This window comes from Tinamus guttatus, unplaced genomic scaffold (assembly GCF_059628265.1).
Source record: "Tinamus guttatus ecotype Peru unplaced genomic scaffold, ASM5962826v1 Tinamus_guttatus_pri_ptg000004l, whole genome shotgun sequence".
In the NCBI taxonomy this organism is placed as follows: Eukaryota; Metazoa; Chordata; class Aves; order Tinamiformes; family Tinamidae; genus Tinamus; species Tinamus guttatus.
The window spans coordinates 16,735,250-16,751,063 of record NW_028288538.1 but is presented as its reverse complement, the minus strand read 5'-3'; the positions used below and the strand labels follow the sequence as shown (position 1 = coordinate 16,751,063).

General features: G+C 43.7%; 1 protein-coding gene across 2 annotated transcripts in view; it reads left to right on the top strand.

Annotated features, from left to right (window-relative positions):
- DAPK2 (death associated protein kinase 2) overlaps window positions 1–15,814 on the top strand; it is a 38,502-nt gene that overhangs the window by 15,795 nt on the left and 6,893 nt on the right. For both annotated transcript variants that reach the window (XM_088520668.1, XM_088520662.1), the window contains exons 2-8: window positions 2,496–2,717; window positions 5,758–5,896; window positions 8,882–9,011; window positions 10,209–10,257; window positions 10,887–10,913; window positions 13,884–14,036; window positions 15,193–15,238. In XM_088520668.1, coding sequence (XP_088376794.1) covers window positions 2,496–2,717; window positions 5,758–5,896; window positions 8,882–9,011; window positions 10,209–10,257; window positions 10,887–10,913; window positions 13,884–14,036; window positions 15,193–15,238 — 766 coding nt within the window. The remainder of the gene's footprint in view (window positions 1–2,495; window positions 2,718–5,757; window positions 5,897–8,881; window positions 9,012–10,208; window positions 10,258–10,886; window positions 10,914–13,883; window positions 14,037–15,192; window positions 15,239–15,814) is intronic.

Here is a 15,814-nt window from a genome sequence, read left to right as displayed (position 1 = left end):
TTTTTCTTTCCTTCTGCTGAAAGAGTTTGACAAATTCCCCCTGCAGAAGGAATAAAAGTATTCCTCCTAGCAGAGTAAAAAGCCATGACAGGAAGTTTCCATCAGCTTAGGGCTTCTAGCAGAGGAGCTTCAGTGTGGAGACAGGCTGTTTCTGCTGCTTGAAATTACGCTTGTCCTCAGGTGGGCTATGAGCTCCTTGAACTAGAGTCCGAACAACAGCCAACTTTTCCTTGTGTTTGACTCTCAGAGTCAACATCTGGCTGTTGACAGCAGCCTCAGCCCGCCATGGACTCCTTGTTTTCCACCAGCTCCCGTTCAACCTCCTGCCTGATTTTGTGCTCTGTGCATCACTATGTGCAGGGCTGCACTATCAAACTGTTGGTTGTGGACGTGCAGGTAGAATAATGATCCATCATGAAGGGACTGTTAGGTACAAAGGGGTTCTGAGATGGCCTACGTAATTTTAAAATTAGCTTTGTTTATTTTATTCCTTGTGTTTAAAATTAGATTGCTGACTAGTGGTAGAAAATACTAGGCCTTCCTATTGAGGAATGTGCAGGAGTAATGAAAGAAACTCATTCTGGATGGAGCAGACTGACCTCGCTGTGTTTCAACTGACTGAAGCAAATATCAAGACGTTAAAGCAAATGTTCTTGGTCTGCATTGTTGCTTGAGCTGGACACCAGAGGGTCTGTTTAATTTTGTTTCAGAGAATCATTATCAGTGGTTTCTATTAACTCCAGCTTCTCTTTTGTTCAGACCTGTTCAGTTTTGAGTTGGTTTTGGAAAATCTAAGGGAAAATTAATAGCTGGAGAGGTTTTGTACCCAAACAAGGTGATTTTCCATGAATTTGATGAAAAAAAAAAATCCTAACTTCTTTTTAGTAAGCCATAGTTCAAAGATAGAGTTTGTGATGAAATCTCAAGCCATTCAAGTTTTCATATAGTTTCAGACTTACTGTTTAAGTTCCTGCACAGATCGAGCCATGGAGTTAATATATATTTAAATCTACATGCTTGCTACTCTCTTTGCTTAGCGTTACAAATTTAAGTCAAACCTAAAAAGATAAAGGTATGCTTAATTAAATCTGCTATGTGTTTCTTCATTAAAAAGAAATGTGTTTCTGTGTGTGTGATTTGTATCTGCTTTTCAGAAGCAGTTTGGACAAGAGCCTATTTCGTTGCATGCAGTAGTGTTAGTTGCCCTTAATGTTGTTGTTGTAACTTGCTAAAATGCAAATTCAAGGTAGCGACTTACAGTTTTATTTCCTGCTTTGTGTGTGTCTCATTTTAGCATGATTAAGCATTCTTTTGATACAACATTGTTTTTCTTACCTAGGATAAGTTAGTTGATCCCATATAGGAGCAGTAAAGAATGCTGTTCCGTGCTGTTTTCTTGCCTAAGACAAAGTCTTTAATTCTCAAATCTTGTTTTAGCTGCAGACCACTTGTTTCTTAGCTTTGGTAAGGCAACACTCAGTTTGATTACAGTCATTTTGCAGAAAGACTAGAGAAGAAGAAAACCACAGCTCTGGAGACAGCCTCTCTCTCACGTTCAAATAGTGCCTCTCAAGGGAATGGTGAAGGCAGAAAAGCTCATATAAAGGAAAATAAAGCAGGACTTCAGAATTTCCTACTGGAAAGTCAATAAAATGTGCCTCATTTCAAAAAGTTCCTGTCACTGAGATAAGACTGTGAACTCTACGGTTATTATGTGTTGAAATAGTCATCTGACCTCCAAGTGTTCCCCTCTTGGGAGATAACAGGGAACTGTTAAAACTGGGCTGGAATTTCTTAGTCTAGGAGCCACAGTAAGGAAATCTTAGTAGCAAGTGGCAGGTATGTGCCTTTTGAAAACTTTGGTGCAGCAACTGGCTGATGAAATGGGAAATTCTCTGTCCTTGCCCTAACAGTAAGGAGCGTGCGCTTGCTCAAATTACATTATAGCCAAGCATTCAAGTGAAGTGCAAAACTGTGAATAAGGCAGCACTTTCTATGAAAATAAACTGGTTACTGGAGGTCGATTCTACATTTCCAAAGGGTCATCAATCTATTGAGTCCTTTTCCGAAGGATTATCCTTCAGGGAGATGCTTTGATGCGTGCATGCCCTTTCAGAACATGCAGTGGGTCTGATGCCACCTCAAATGCCTCAAGTATTAGCAAGCAAAAGAGTGGTAATTTGAACCTTTTGAGCCAGTTCTTATTCATTTAAACATGAACTGTTCTTTAGAGATTCTCAGCTTGAATCCTCCCTTCTGTTCCGACACTGCTTGGGCTTGCTGAGCTCCAGGCACGGCCTCATTATGCTCTAGTGACTTCAGCTGCAGAACTGTGACAGTCCTCACTATTGTAGTGAGACCAGCCTGGTATGGTAGCGTTATTGCTGGCAGGGGCTTGCAGGATCAAGCTTTGTATATGAACAGTTCTGTCAGGAAACTGTCATGTGAGAGCTTTAAGCTTTGTTATTTATTATGTTTTAATTATCTTCTTGCAGTGGCCAGTTTGCTATAGTGAAGAAATGCCGAGACAGAAGCACCGGTGTGGAGTACGCTGCGAAGTTCATCAAAAAGCGCCAGAGCCGGGCCAGCCGTCGCGGGGTGCGACGCGAGGAAATCGAACGGGAGGTGACTATCCTGCAGCAGGTCCTGCACGCCAACATCATCAAGTTGCACGACATCTACGAGAACAAGACAGACGTGGTCCTCATCCTTGAGCTGTGAGTAGGGGGCTTCCTACCCTCCGGGGCAGGTGGAGGAACAGGACGGGGAGCTGAGGCTGCTGGAGATGGGACAGTTGTGTCATTTGGCCCCCCAGCCCTTGGAGGAGGATTGGCCAAGGTCACTGGGAAGCGGCTCCCCCAGCCCCTCCTGTGCCCCAGGGGACAGGTGCCCCTTAGCATCAGCTGAGGCTTTTGCTACCGAGCCAGGGTAGGGGTAAAGGGGCTCTAAACACCCAAACTTGGTGTTCATGTTTAGATACAGAAGAGACCTGACCGTAAGGAGGGAGGTGAAGGTTAACTTTTAAAGAAGAAATTCCTCTCTCCAGTTTAGCCAAAAGAGCTGTGCTCTGTGTAAACAGCATTTCTGCCTCCTGGCCTGGAAACCCAACGTCATTCAAAGTGGCTTAAAGATATTGCTATTTGTGTAACTTCAGCCTCTAATGGAGAGGCCGAAGTAGAGGTTTTGCAAGATCAAACCAGAGCTGCAGATATTTGTGTGTGTTTGTGTGGCTCAACTTTCCTATGATGACATGGATGGTTGTGTCCCATCTTCTACTGACACCTGAAAGCCAGGAGAAACGCGGACGTCGTTGCACAAAACAGTGGGTAGAATCGTGTGCTCGTCAGAGCCAGAAGTGGAAGTGGTGGTTCCGACAAACTGGGTCTTGCTGGTCAGGGTGTACAGTCCTGGCCAGGGGGGTGAGGGGTGGAACTTTCCCCATAGGGAATGGAGAGATACATTTTGAGGGACTAGGTCCTGCTCTTCTGAGGAGTCAGTATAACCCTGAGTTTTAGAGAGGCTATGCAGAAGGTGACATACTGATCCGTCAGTCCATGGCATGGGCTTACATGGCTGTGAACAAGGAGCTACCCTGAGGTCCTTCACTTACTATAAATGTTTAGATAATAAATAATACATTTTTCTGAATTTATAAAGCAGGACATTTAGAGATACCAGGGCTGAATTTATGTTCACCATGTGTTGCCCAGGGCACCTGCTGCAGCCTTGCTGTGTTGGAGTCCAGACAATGAGGCTTTGATCCCTGAGTGAGATGAAATAACCGCTGCCTTTGCAGGGGAGCCAGTGTTTAGGCCAGGGAGCATTCCTGGAGATTAATGTGACTGCTGGCAGATGGTGTATGAGTGATGAGGAGCATCTGTTAATTTTTAAGTATATGTTTATGGCCAAATATATTGGTCTCCCTAGTCAGGCTTTGGGGGACAGGAAAGGAGCTTGCTACTTCTGACTAGCAGCTGTTTTGGGCTAAAACAACCTCCTGTGTCACCAGCTTCTGCTTTTCTGTAGCTGTAGCTTCTTGCCCTTGCAGAGGGCTGGATGCAGTGAAGCTTTGCGCTGTTTAAGGCCACTGCATTCAGCTGCAGGACAAGAATTAAGAATTGCCAGGCTGGCTCAGGACTTGTTCTTACTTTTTTTGGGTTGTTTCAAATCAACCAACCAACCTACAACCATGGAAAAAGAGGCAATGTTTCCAGGGTCCTGAAATGCCCAGCGTAGAAGGAAAACTGTTTAGTGAAGGCAATGGCATTGCTGAGACCCTTGGTGTCACCTAAAGTGGCAACTGGAGTCTCTGGCAATGAGTAAGTGAGGTGAGTAGGAAGGAAAGGCAAAGAAACACAGCAGTTGTGCTGTATCCCTGGGTCATCTCAAGTTTATTTTTGTTTTTTGGCCATTTAACCATAACTAAAGTATCAAATGACTTCTGCCCAGGTGAAAATGCTTCATGTCCTGCCTCATGTTGTCTAGAAAGTTTTTGACTACGTGGCTGCCATGAAAAACATGCAGTAAACAGCACTGGTGCCAGCTGGAGCAGGGTAACCGGCTGCCTTGGGGCAGCAAGGTAAACTGCCACCCGCAGCAGCAGCACAAGCCAGGAGCCAAGGCCGAGGCCTCTGTGACTTCTGACACTGGCTTCTTGTTTGCATTGACTTCTCCCTGCAGTTTTGGTAACTGTTCAGAATAGTTTGCTCTGAAAGAGGCAGAATAGGGAATCACTGTTTAGTCACACCGGGGTTGTGCAGGAGCCCGGCCCAGACGTTACCCAAACAGCCGGCTCTGACTTGTGTCAGCCGTTAGTGACCTTAAAGCATTTGAAACTGCCTGTTTTTTATTGGTAGGTTGTCAGACAACAGGGCCAAAAACTTGTGTTCTGAAGTGGCTTTGGATGCGCTGAGTCTTTTGCCTGTGCTCTGAGCAGCCAGCCCAGCTGGTGGGAGATGCATCAGAGCCCTGAGACCTGCCTGACACAACCGCTTCCCAGGGGCTCCCTTTGAATGGGGAACTGGTAACAATAAAAGTGACTGTTGTTGTAAACAACAAAGCTCCATATGATGGCAAATTTAGTATCTGGAGCATCCTTTTTCAACATAGGTGGAAATAGAGCACTCTAGCTCTCAGTAAAAGAGATAAAAGTAGGAACAGGTATAATGCACTGAATATATATGGAATGTATTCCAATTTTGATGTGAGTACTCACAATAGTATGTAGTAATCCTCCACTTCCTTTATTTGGGAAGAAAATTTTAAGGTACTTTCCAAGATACTGCAGTCTGCTATATTTATAAAAATTCAGCACAAGATAAATGCTTTCCTGTCAGTTATATGTCAAGGAAGAGTCTGCAGCAGAAGCTTGCAAGGCAGAAGATTGTAATGGAACCAGATTTTGCTGGCAGATCTACTTGCCTCATGTTATTGATGGCGACAGAGAAGCAGTTCTTTAACATGTCTGTAAATTCATCAGAAAATGCACCTCTTCTTGGTCCATTATAATTCTAGATCAATTAAACCTTGCAACATCATTGAGTTAGAGGAAGATAACTCCCAATTTACAGGGGAGGAAAAGCTAAAAGGAAGTTTTGGCAGAGCTGGGACCAGAACAGACAACTCTTGGGTTGCCTGCAAGAGTGGCCTTTTCCACACTACTTTAGAGGTTTATTTCCACTTCAGTTTTTGTGCTTATGTTTATTTTATGACTTACAATGCAGTAGGTAATGGGAAATTTCCTGGTGTGTTTTGCAGGGTGTCTGGAGGAGAACTTTTTGACTTCTTGGCACAGAAGGAGTCTTTGAGTGAAGAGGAAGCAACCAGATTCATCAAGCAGATTTTGGATGGTGTGAATTACCTTCACTCCAATAAAATTGCTCATTTTGATTTAAAGGTAAAGATGCTGACTTAGAGCTTTTGTCATTGTCGTTTAAGGACCACAGCTTCTACAATTTGTTGAATACTTGCGTGTGATAATATACCTGAAAGAACAGGTATAGTTATAAACCATCTTAAATACACTTTGCAACAATGAGAGCCAAGGAGTACAATTTTTTCCATCAGGCCTGTAATAACTTTAGGATGGGCTACATATTTACTGACTAAGAAAATCTGTCTTGTCTTTCAGCTAGTATGGCTATTACTGTGCATTGAGGGATCCTCCAAAGCAGGCTGTTTTTTCAGGGTGATGCACAGAAGTGCCTTTCTGGGACAGGGGGAAGAGGCCTATGAAGGGCTGTTGTTCCTTCTAGCCCCCACAATGTTGAGTTACACGAGGGGCCCGTGTCAGCTGCTGCAGCTTGGGTAGCAGAAAGACATCAGGCTTTCCTAGCAGCTGAGGCCCTAGGGCGCACATGAGAGCGGTCTCTTGCCACCACATCAGGTGACATCTCTGGTTTGTGTCATTGCCTTTCGTAGCAGTAGATGTGGCCTGAATAATGCACAAGAGGCAGTCTTTCTTGTTTTGACTGTGACCTGCCTAGGTGAACGTGCTTCTCTGAAGCTTGAAGTCTGTCACCCTTGGGGATAAGACTCTTGCGACCAGGAGAAAGCACTTTGGCAGTAGCAGCCTCACAGCTACAGAAGTGGCTGCCTCAGACACGGCTGCTTTCAGTTCAGCATGCACTAATTCCCTGGGAAAGCAGAATAAAAACAGGCAAGAGAGTTTTAAAATATTTTAAACTGTAGGGGGAAATAAAGGAAGAAGCTGTAGTGCTAGATCACATATTTCTTGTCCTATCTTTAAATCCGGGATAGTTTATTATTAATTACTACACTAATGCATGTGCTATGGATAGACTGTTCCCATATTCCCATGATATATGTTCTGATTCCTTGTGCTAAGGGTGTGCCAACCCCAGTCTAAAAGGGCTTGTTGCTGAATTAGCATTTATGTCATATATGTAGATGTTACAAATGCATCTAACCTAACAAACTGTCTAGCAAAGTACCCTTCAAATCTTCATTTTGGGGTGCATGTGAAAAAGCATATGAGATATATGAATGCATGCAAGGATGGACAGATACACTTGACTTTATAATTACTATGTGAATCCAGAAGTTCAAGACAATTGTCTTCACTGTGTATTAGAAAAGCACCCTAATATCCAGTGGCATAAAATTATTATGAGAATATAAATAACATTTTTTTTCTTGCTACTGATTCTGATATTTAATGCCAGGAATGCTAGGTGGTCAATAAAGATGTTAGAGAAAATGCAAGTTAGAAATTAGAAAGGATGAGTAGAGAATCATTTCATTGATAGCAAAAGACAAATGCTCTAAAGCATTTGCTAAAGCAAATGCTCTAAAACAAAATAACCCTCCCTGGTTTTGTTGGACTGATTTTTGAGTTCAGCCTGGTGTTAAATGGGGCATGTAATTTTAAGCAGTAATCTGATTAGAGAGGTGATTTATAATTACCTGAGCATTTGATAGCGCTCTACACAGGTTGCAGTGGAGCTACACTGACTTATAACACAGTAAAGCAGTCCAAGAGGTAGTGACTTTTGTCTCTAGCCTTTTGCCATTTCAGTCAATTCTGTCTGCTCCACACAAGCTTGCATCATATATCTAGAGTGAGCACATATGTCCCAGGTCCCTGAAGGAACCCCAGATGTGTTAGCCTGAGGCTAAAACACACTTGGGCCAATGGCTACGACCATAAATTATTGATGTGACCCCTTTCCCAGTGTGGGCCTCAACGAGAATGTGTGTTTAGCAGGAGCTGCTTGCCCATTAGGATGTGCTGCAAAGAGGCCAGACAGCTGCCAGCGGCCAATTAAAATCTCTCGCTGATGTTCTTGTCTTGTGATTAACCTATGAAAGATTCATGCACCGAAGCCCTTCATCACGGGTAAATGGAACCACAGGTTACTCTGAAACCTGTGAAATAGGAGAGTAGCAGGGACTAACTAGGTCTGAGAAATTTAGTTGAAAAAAATAAGTTTATGAAATAGATGTTGTATCTGGTAAAGAATGCGGAGTCAAAGTCTGCGGTTGAGAAAAGCTAGCTTTAATTTCACAATTCCTCTGGCTTTGGCTCAGTGCTTTTCCTTATCCTGCTGTGGGAAATGCTACTTTCTCTTAACAACTTGTTGTCATACATGAGACTGGATCTTTAATTCCAATCTCCTTCCAATCTCAAGACTATTCAGATAGCAAATTCCAGCTGTTTCCTGACCTTATTGTTGCAACTGTTGCAACTGTTAATTTAGTCTCATACAAGGCAGTATTTTCTCTCTAAGCAGGTTCAGCTGTGTCCAGAATCTCTCAAGAACCTTCCAAACAGGGATAATACAGTAGGAGCAGCTGGGCTGAAATAGTGAGCTTTCTCAGTGCAAATTCCATGAATAGATCAGCAAAATACTTGGTGGCGCAACTCTCCGGGGCCAGGCCATGTGAGCCTGTGTCTGCGCCAGGTGTTTGCTCTGCTTCACGTGCTCGCTGGCTGCTCTCAGGATGCCCCTTCTCCAGGAGCAGATCCTGGCCTCGGGCAAGCGCAAGGGTCAAGGTGGGAGATCTTCCAAGGAGCCCCTGCAGGCCAGGGGGTATTTTCTGTCTGAGGAGGGGACAAGATGTTCCAAGCTTTCACTTCATCTTATATCACCATGTTGCTGCGCAGATAGTCTAGTGACAGTCTGTCAAATTAGGCAACAGCAGAGAGTTGTATGAATAATTTCTGTCTCACTGCAAAAACAGGGTTCTCTTGGCTACAACCTGGCAACAGCTGCCATGAACAAAATGAGCCCAGAAGTGTTAATGGAAGAGAGCAAGGGAGACTTTGTATGAGAAAGTAAGATCTGAGAACTCTAGGCCTAAATCTGTTAACTTTCCCAAGATGTTATAATAACAAATATCTATTTTTTATTATTTTTAGCCTGAAAATATTATGCTTCTAGACAAGAATATCCCTATTCCACACATCAAGCTCATTGACTTTGGTCTAGCTCACAAAATAGAAGACGGAGTTGAATTTAAAAACATTTTTGGGACTCCAGAATTTGTAGGTGAGTGAATGGTGAGTTCCTTTGGTTTGTATTGCAAGTTCCGTGAGAAAGGTGAGACATCTTTCCCAGCTCCAGAAGCGAGGCATAGGGGTGGTTTCCATCTCCTGAAGTAGCTGTTCCCAACTCTTTGGGACTCTCCATTGACTTAAATCTAGAGATCCTTTTCCTGGAACAGGAGAGAGGTGCTCTCTATAGACACGATCTGATGGTCTTGTGAGAGCAGCTTGCTACCAAATAAGTACTGAGACACGTAATTTCAGAATTGAGACTGCAAAAGTTTGCAGTATAAATTCCAGGTTTGTACCTGTTGCCTGGGGCAAGTAAGTTTTCTGTACAGGGGTGCCTAATGACATGAATGTTGCTGTTAGTGCTTTCTAGAGAAAACTGCTTCCCTCTGTTCACCTGTTGAGTACAAAACCCTCAACTCCCCTTACATTTTTCCACCTGATACTCTCTTTGCTATCTGTAGTCTGTCTAGATTGGATGGTGGTTAATCCTGCTACTTTCCATTAGAGGTTTGGGGGTTTTTTAATTTGTTTTGCTTGTACATCATGTTCCATTTAAGCACACTGGTACATAAACTCATATTTCAGCACTGCCACAGACACCTTTTCTCATCTCAGCACCTCACCTTGGTCTTTTCTCCAACATGCAGTCTTGAATGGGGATGTTTTTCGACTAGAGGGTGTTTTCCTAAAGATAATAAGGTTTGACCAGGATAGCAATGTAGGCTGGTATGCAACTTTAATCTCTCGCCTGAGGGCTGTTTCTCACTGGCCAGTAGAAACTAGTTTGAGAGGCACCAGTTAAATGTCATTCTGAAAGCAAAACAAAAAATAGGACAAAGCTCAGATTCTTAGGGATAATGGTATCCTTGTTGGGTGAAGTCATTTGTTATTGCAGGCATGATCTGTACTGTGGTTAGTCCATAACTGCCTGACCCTTGTTCTTGAGTTGCATTGCGCTCCCTGTTACTCCGCAGGATTTCTTGTGGACACTTGGGAACGTGATTCTTACCAGAATAATAAAGTTCTAAAAAGAAAGTACCTCCTATACTTAGTTCTCTCTCTCTCTTTGTTTTTTGGTTTTTTTTTTTTTTTTTTTAAGCAGAGGTAATTCTTGACCTGCCACACATTCAGCCTGCTAGAATTACTTTTTCCTCTCAGTTGCTGATGTTTGATTAAATATCTCTTACAGCTCCAGAAATAGTAAACTATGAACCACTTGGATTAGCTGCAGATATGTGGTAAGTTTTTAACTTTTTTTTTTTTTAGTATTTCCCAGGTTGCTCTGAAAAAAATCCATTTTACCACAACAAATTAAGAAGGAAGTACCTTAAATGCAATTGTTAATTGTCAGTTCTGTCTTTATAATAAAAAGGTGAGTGTTTAACATCTGCCAAATCACAGTGCAAACCTTTAATGATGCCAGTTAGAGTTAACACTGTGCCACTGCCCACTGCTGTGGAGCACTCCTAGAAGACAGCGTGTTCCTGCAGTGCCCGTGACAACCTTATTAATGAGCCCTGCATGCAGAGCAGACCTGCATGCTCATCTGGTCTGCTGAGAAGGCAGCTGAAGGGAGTTACCCCAGGTAAAACATCCTTCTTTCTATTTTTTTGTATTTCTCATGTGCCTGGTAACTCACTGCCTACCATGGTAGAAATATCAAATATCAACCCTACTTTAATTTATGTGTAAAATTCACATTTTTTCCCTGAAACACTATCATTTTTTTTAACAAGGGTATTAGCAGTCATCTAAAACTGTGGCCTTTCTGCTTGTCCAGCAGCTGTTGTCCTTTGCGTGTTGCATACTTTAAAAATAATACATGTGATATAAACCAGCTGTAATTAGTTGTCTCCTTCTTTTTTAGGAGCATAGGAGTCATCACCTACATACTGTAAGTACAACGGCAGATTCAGTCCTGTAGAAACACCCCTAACCTCGATTGCATTAATATAAAACACAGCCCTTCAGCTGTGTAAGATGCTGCACGCAAGGTGTGGGTGGTTGTTTGTCTACTGGACAAATTACCTTCCGTAGCCTATTCAAAATTAAAATAACCCATTTTACAGGGGAACAAAGGGCTTGTTTAACATAGTGGAGAAAAAGCTGGTGGGAATATCGTTGCACTTGGTAGGCACAAGAAGGAGGAAGAGATTTTTCCCAGGGCTATTAGAACAAGAGCATATAAACCAGTGATGAATAAATAAAGTAGGAAAATAAAACAAGCTCACACTTATAGAAATGAGGCTTCCTGGGCGTCCTGGGGACAAGCAGATGAGACAGTTCTGAGACGGAGCTTGGTAATTTGCGGAACTGCCTGAGCGACGCTGGATGCCTGCAGTGGAGTGGTGAGAATCAAGCATCCCAACCACTTCTCTGTCCTAACCGATCCCGTTGGAACGGGGCTCCTGCGGCCTGCGAGCGGCTCGTGGTGGATGTGGCGGGTGCTGTGGCCGGGGCTCAGCTGCTGCTGTGCCACGCCGCTGCCTTGCTGCCCGGCTTAGAGAAGGTGCCCGCTAGCATCAGAGGGAATTCTGCATTGCACAGCACTGAGCTCACTGCAAGTATAGAAGCTTGAAGGGGAGGGATGCTTTCCCAGTGTGGAAAATAAATGGGGTGGAATCGAATCCACCCTCAGGCGATGCCCAAGGCTTAGAGCCCAGCAGCTGCAGAAGAGCCATGGGCTGAGAAATCAGTTTCGGTGCAATAAAATCCTGTCTGTCGTGTGGTGCAGGAGAGAAATACCAGGGGATTCTGGATGAGCCCAACCCCAGGTGAAGACGTTTAAAGTTGTCCAGACTCTTGCTCTTTATCAGCGCTCTGTGTCATGAGTGACACATGTGCCTCACAAAATATTAAACTCTGTAAATTGCTATTTATGGGTGTTCATAGAAGTGGAGAAGAACACTTGGGAGCTGAGGAGGAGCAGGTTGGAATTCTCACCCTGCGGTTACAGGGAGACCTGGGTGCCCAGGTGCTTTCAAGAGGCTTTTCGGGTGCAGCGCAGCCCTGTTTTGGAGGTGCAGTCATGCTGGGGCTGCAGCCAGTGCCAGCAGATCTATTTAAGTTGACTAATAAAGATTGCTGTAGTATGTAAGCTTAGAAATAACCCTTCTCTACAACAGAACAGGAAACAAGAGCATGTTCTGAGTGCGAGGAAGGGTGTGCTTGAGTGGCATGGTGTGTAATAGAAGCCTTTATGGCCCTTAACTAGCACTGCCTGTAAATTTTTTTGCCTTTCATTCGGAAGAATTCTGAATTCTGAAGAACAGGGGTGTGTGTAAAGATACTGCATGCCTTAGCAAAACCAACGTTCACATGGATGCCATCTCCGGGTGTACAGGTGTACGTGTAAGGTGCTTACGAGTCCTTAATTCAATGACTGTGAGAGTGATTCAGTGGGTTGGACTGCGAGCACCCAGCCCTTATCACTGAGGTCTGCAGTTAGGTGGGGACGGTGGCACCCCTGAGCCAGGGTGTGCCAAAAGTCACCACGTCGGAGGCCGGGGTCTGAGACTCCTCCGTTGGGCAGATCACAGAACTCCTCTATGGCTGATAGAAACAGAACAGACGCCCAAGGGGAGAGTAAGTAAAACTTGTTAAGTGATGAGATTGACTGTGGCCAATGCAGTAAATCCACATGTTTTCCAAATCCAAATGGTTTCTGCCCTCAGATGTGTATTCTGTGAGTAAGATCCATGTGTGGCAGCTGGGACCTGGGCTGAATGGCCAAGGCAGTCCCATCCAGTTCTCAGCTTTCCCCCAAACACCCAGTCCACAGGGCAGGGCAGGCGCGGGGTAAAAGGTCTTTGGATCGGGATCATGCAAGCAAGCAGTTTAGTATTTGAACCTTCCATTTAGATCCCAAGAGTTTGAGCCCGCTGCACCCTGCAGCTTTGTTATCAAAGCTTAGACACAGTAGATAACAGTAATAACAGACCTGAAGGTTTTTAAAAGGGATGAGATCAATTTCCTTGGTATAAATAACATTTCCTGTAAAGCAGACTTTGCAAGTCAGCATTCCTGGGAGCCGGGGGAGGAAGCGGGGACGGCAGGGCAGGAGGAGCCTGCGCTGGCTCTTAGAGTTTTGTGGAGCAGAGGTAAATAGTCAGCCACAATGAAGGACATCAGTCACAGTCCAGAGATAGGCAAAGCAGGATGAAAGCTTTATCTAAGTAAAGACTGCTGAATGCCATGTTGTTACGGTGCTGTCTGCATTGCAGTTGGAGCAGAGCTGAATGAAATTTTGCATTGTTCAAACAGTTGGATTATACTGTAGCTAAAATCCCTCCCTTGCCTGGGAGCTCCTTTGAACCAAGAGTGGCCCTCTCCCTCTGCTGCAGCATTTGAGGCAAAGCCACATGTCTGATTTCCCCACCACGTGTTGCATGTGGTTCCAGCTGAGACTGTTTTAGACCGAACCCGCTGTGCTGGGAAGTCAGTAAATCTGCAGGGAGAAAAGCAGTGAGGGGCAGGTTTCTCCTACCCAAATAAAATCTGTAGAAATACCATTTGATCTGCTTGGTTGGGTAGAAGCAGTGTTTTACACTCCCAGGGACAGAGCTTCTCCTCATCTGCAGGTGAGGGTTAGTGATGGCTTCAAGGAGACCCTGGGGATGGGAGGAGCTGAGCACTTCAGTCTGTGTGGGCACACAGCAGTGCTGCACGGGAGGCTCTTGGGATGAGTCTGACTCAGAAACACAAATATAGTGAGTCAAAGCTGGACCTGTTTTTCCCAAACGGCTTTGCTGCTCCAGCACAGAAATCCACAAATGTAGAGAGAGTGCGTTACATGACCATTGTAATTTGCACTACATTAATTCGCTTATTTTTCCAATTGATTCTTTTTTTCTGGCTTATTTAGGCTTAGTGGTGCATCACCTTTCCTTGGAGAAACTAAGCAGGAAACACTTGCCAACATCACAGCTGTGAACTATGAATTTGATGAAGAATTTTTCAGCAATACCAGTGACCTAGCAAAAGATTTTATTCAGAAACTGCTGGTGAAAGATACACGGTAAGGGAAAGCTCAGAAAGAGCCCTCTGCCTCTTCGATAACCCTGCTGAGAGCAGAGCCTGCTGAGTAATGTGCAAAGCTTCACTGGGAAAGCGCTGCTGCTGCATCCCTAGGGAATGGCTGCATCCAGAAGACCTAAAAATAGCTCTGTGCCTCCATCCTCCGAGTAGGCCAAGAGCTGCCACTCACCTTTGCATTCGATTTTGTTTGAAGTTTAAATAGGTGCTGATAGTTCTCAAGCTTCTGTTATACACAGGATATTTCCTATGTTTTATTTTTATTTGTGTATTATTTTTGCGATTTTGATCTGCTGTGGTTTTGTTCTGCTTTTCTGTTTCTGGTGATTTTTTTGATAGATGTAGGCTCTAACCAAGGCAAGGACCCCATTCAGCTTGGTCCCTGTCCCAGAAAGTTTATACTCTAAGCAGACAAGACAGCGAGGGAGGGCAGGAGAGGGGCAGAGAGAGGTAGATCATTACTGAGGAGCATCTGGATCATGTTATTCCTGAAAGAGTATGTTGCACTGTATATACTGTCATACCACATATGATGGAAAGTATATAATCTGTGTTTTCAACTGGTTTTATATCTTTCTCATACTGAAAAGCTCTGTTTGTTTTCCTTATTCCTAGCACCTCTTATTATAGCTAAAATGTGTGACTAAGAATACACAGGCCAGGACTCACCCCATTAGCCTTGCTGTTTGCTGAGGTCTCGCTCTGTGCACTTATACATGCATGCACATAAATGCACATAAATGTCTTGCTGTTAAGATCATCTGGACCTTGTGTGATTAGCAGAGCTTTATTCGCACTTTCCAGGAACCACAGACCTTGTTTAGTTTCTTTCTTGCTTTTAGTAAAGTGCCCCCAGAAGCAGCATCTCAGTGCCCTTACTGTTTTTGTTTCTGAAGGGTAGTCAGGCTGTTGTAGGTTTCAGCAGGGGGAGAAAATGGATATGAGGAGTGTCAGGAAGAAAGAGGCAAGCTCTTCAACCAGGATCCCTGCAAGCTTCGAACCTTACAGGAGCTAGGGAAAGGTGGGGGTTTGAGGAGAGGTGTTCACACAGGTCCAGCGCTGGGAGAAATGTGGGTCAATGGATGTGAGTACAAGGTGTTTCTCATTCAAATATGTGGGTTTTTTTGTTTTTTTTTTAGGAAACGGCTTACAATCCAGGAAGCTCTGTCTCATCCATGGATAACGGTAAGAACAAATAGAGAAACAGATCTTGCTTTTCTCCATGAGCAAAGCAGAGGTATTTCCATTCTTATTGGTTCGTTAAATGAAAATTTGATCTCTAGAATATTTAGAGACCCTAGGAGTCTCAAAGAGATTCACCCAAAATAAACTGATTGAGTCAAACCTTAAGCACAACTTCTTTTATTACCATAACTCTCAAAAAGAGAGGAAAGAAAGCTTTGTCATTTGCACAAACAGGATCTTATCTTAGACTGTGCTTTGCATTTTTTGTATATTTGCCCACTGTTTGCATGGACATATACTGCATTTTGTGTATAGTGCTTTTCTTCAGTTGAAAGTTGACCCCATCCAATGTGGAAAATGCCAGTTGCTTTACCAAGTGTGATTTGCTTGCATTTGTGTGTCTGTACGTTTCTTTTCATCCTAAACATTGCTTGCCTTTATGGATGAATGTCTTATTGAAAATAGATGTGGCTAATCTCAGCATGACTAATGAGGATGTTAGAAATCCAGTTTTTGCTCTGCACTGCAGAAAGCATTAAGTGGAGTGTTTCCAGGATGGATAATTTTGAGACTTAT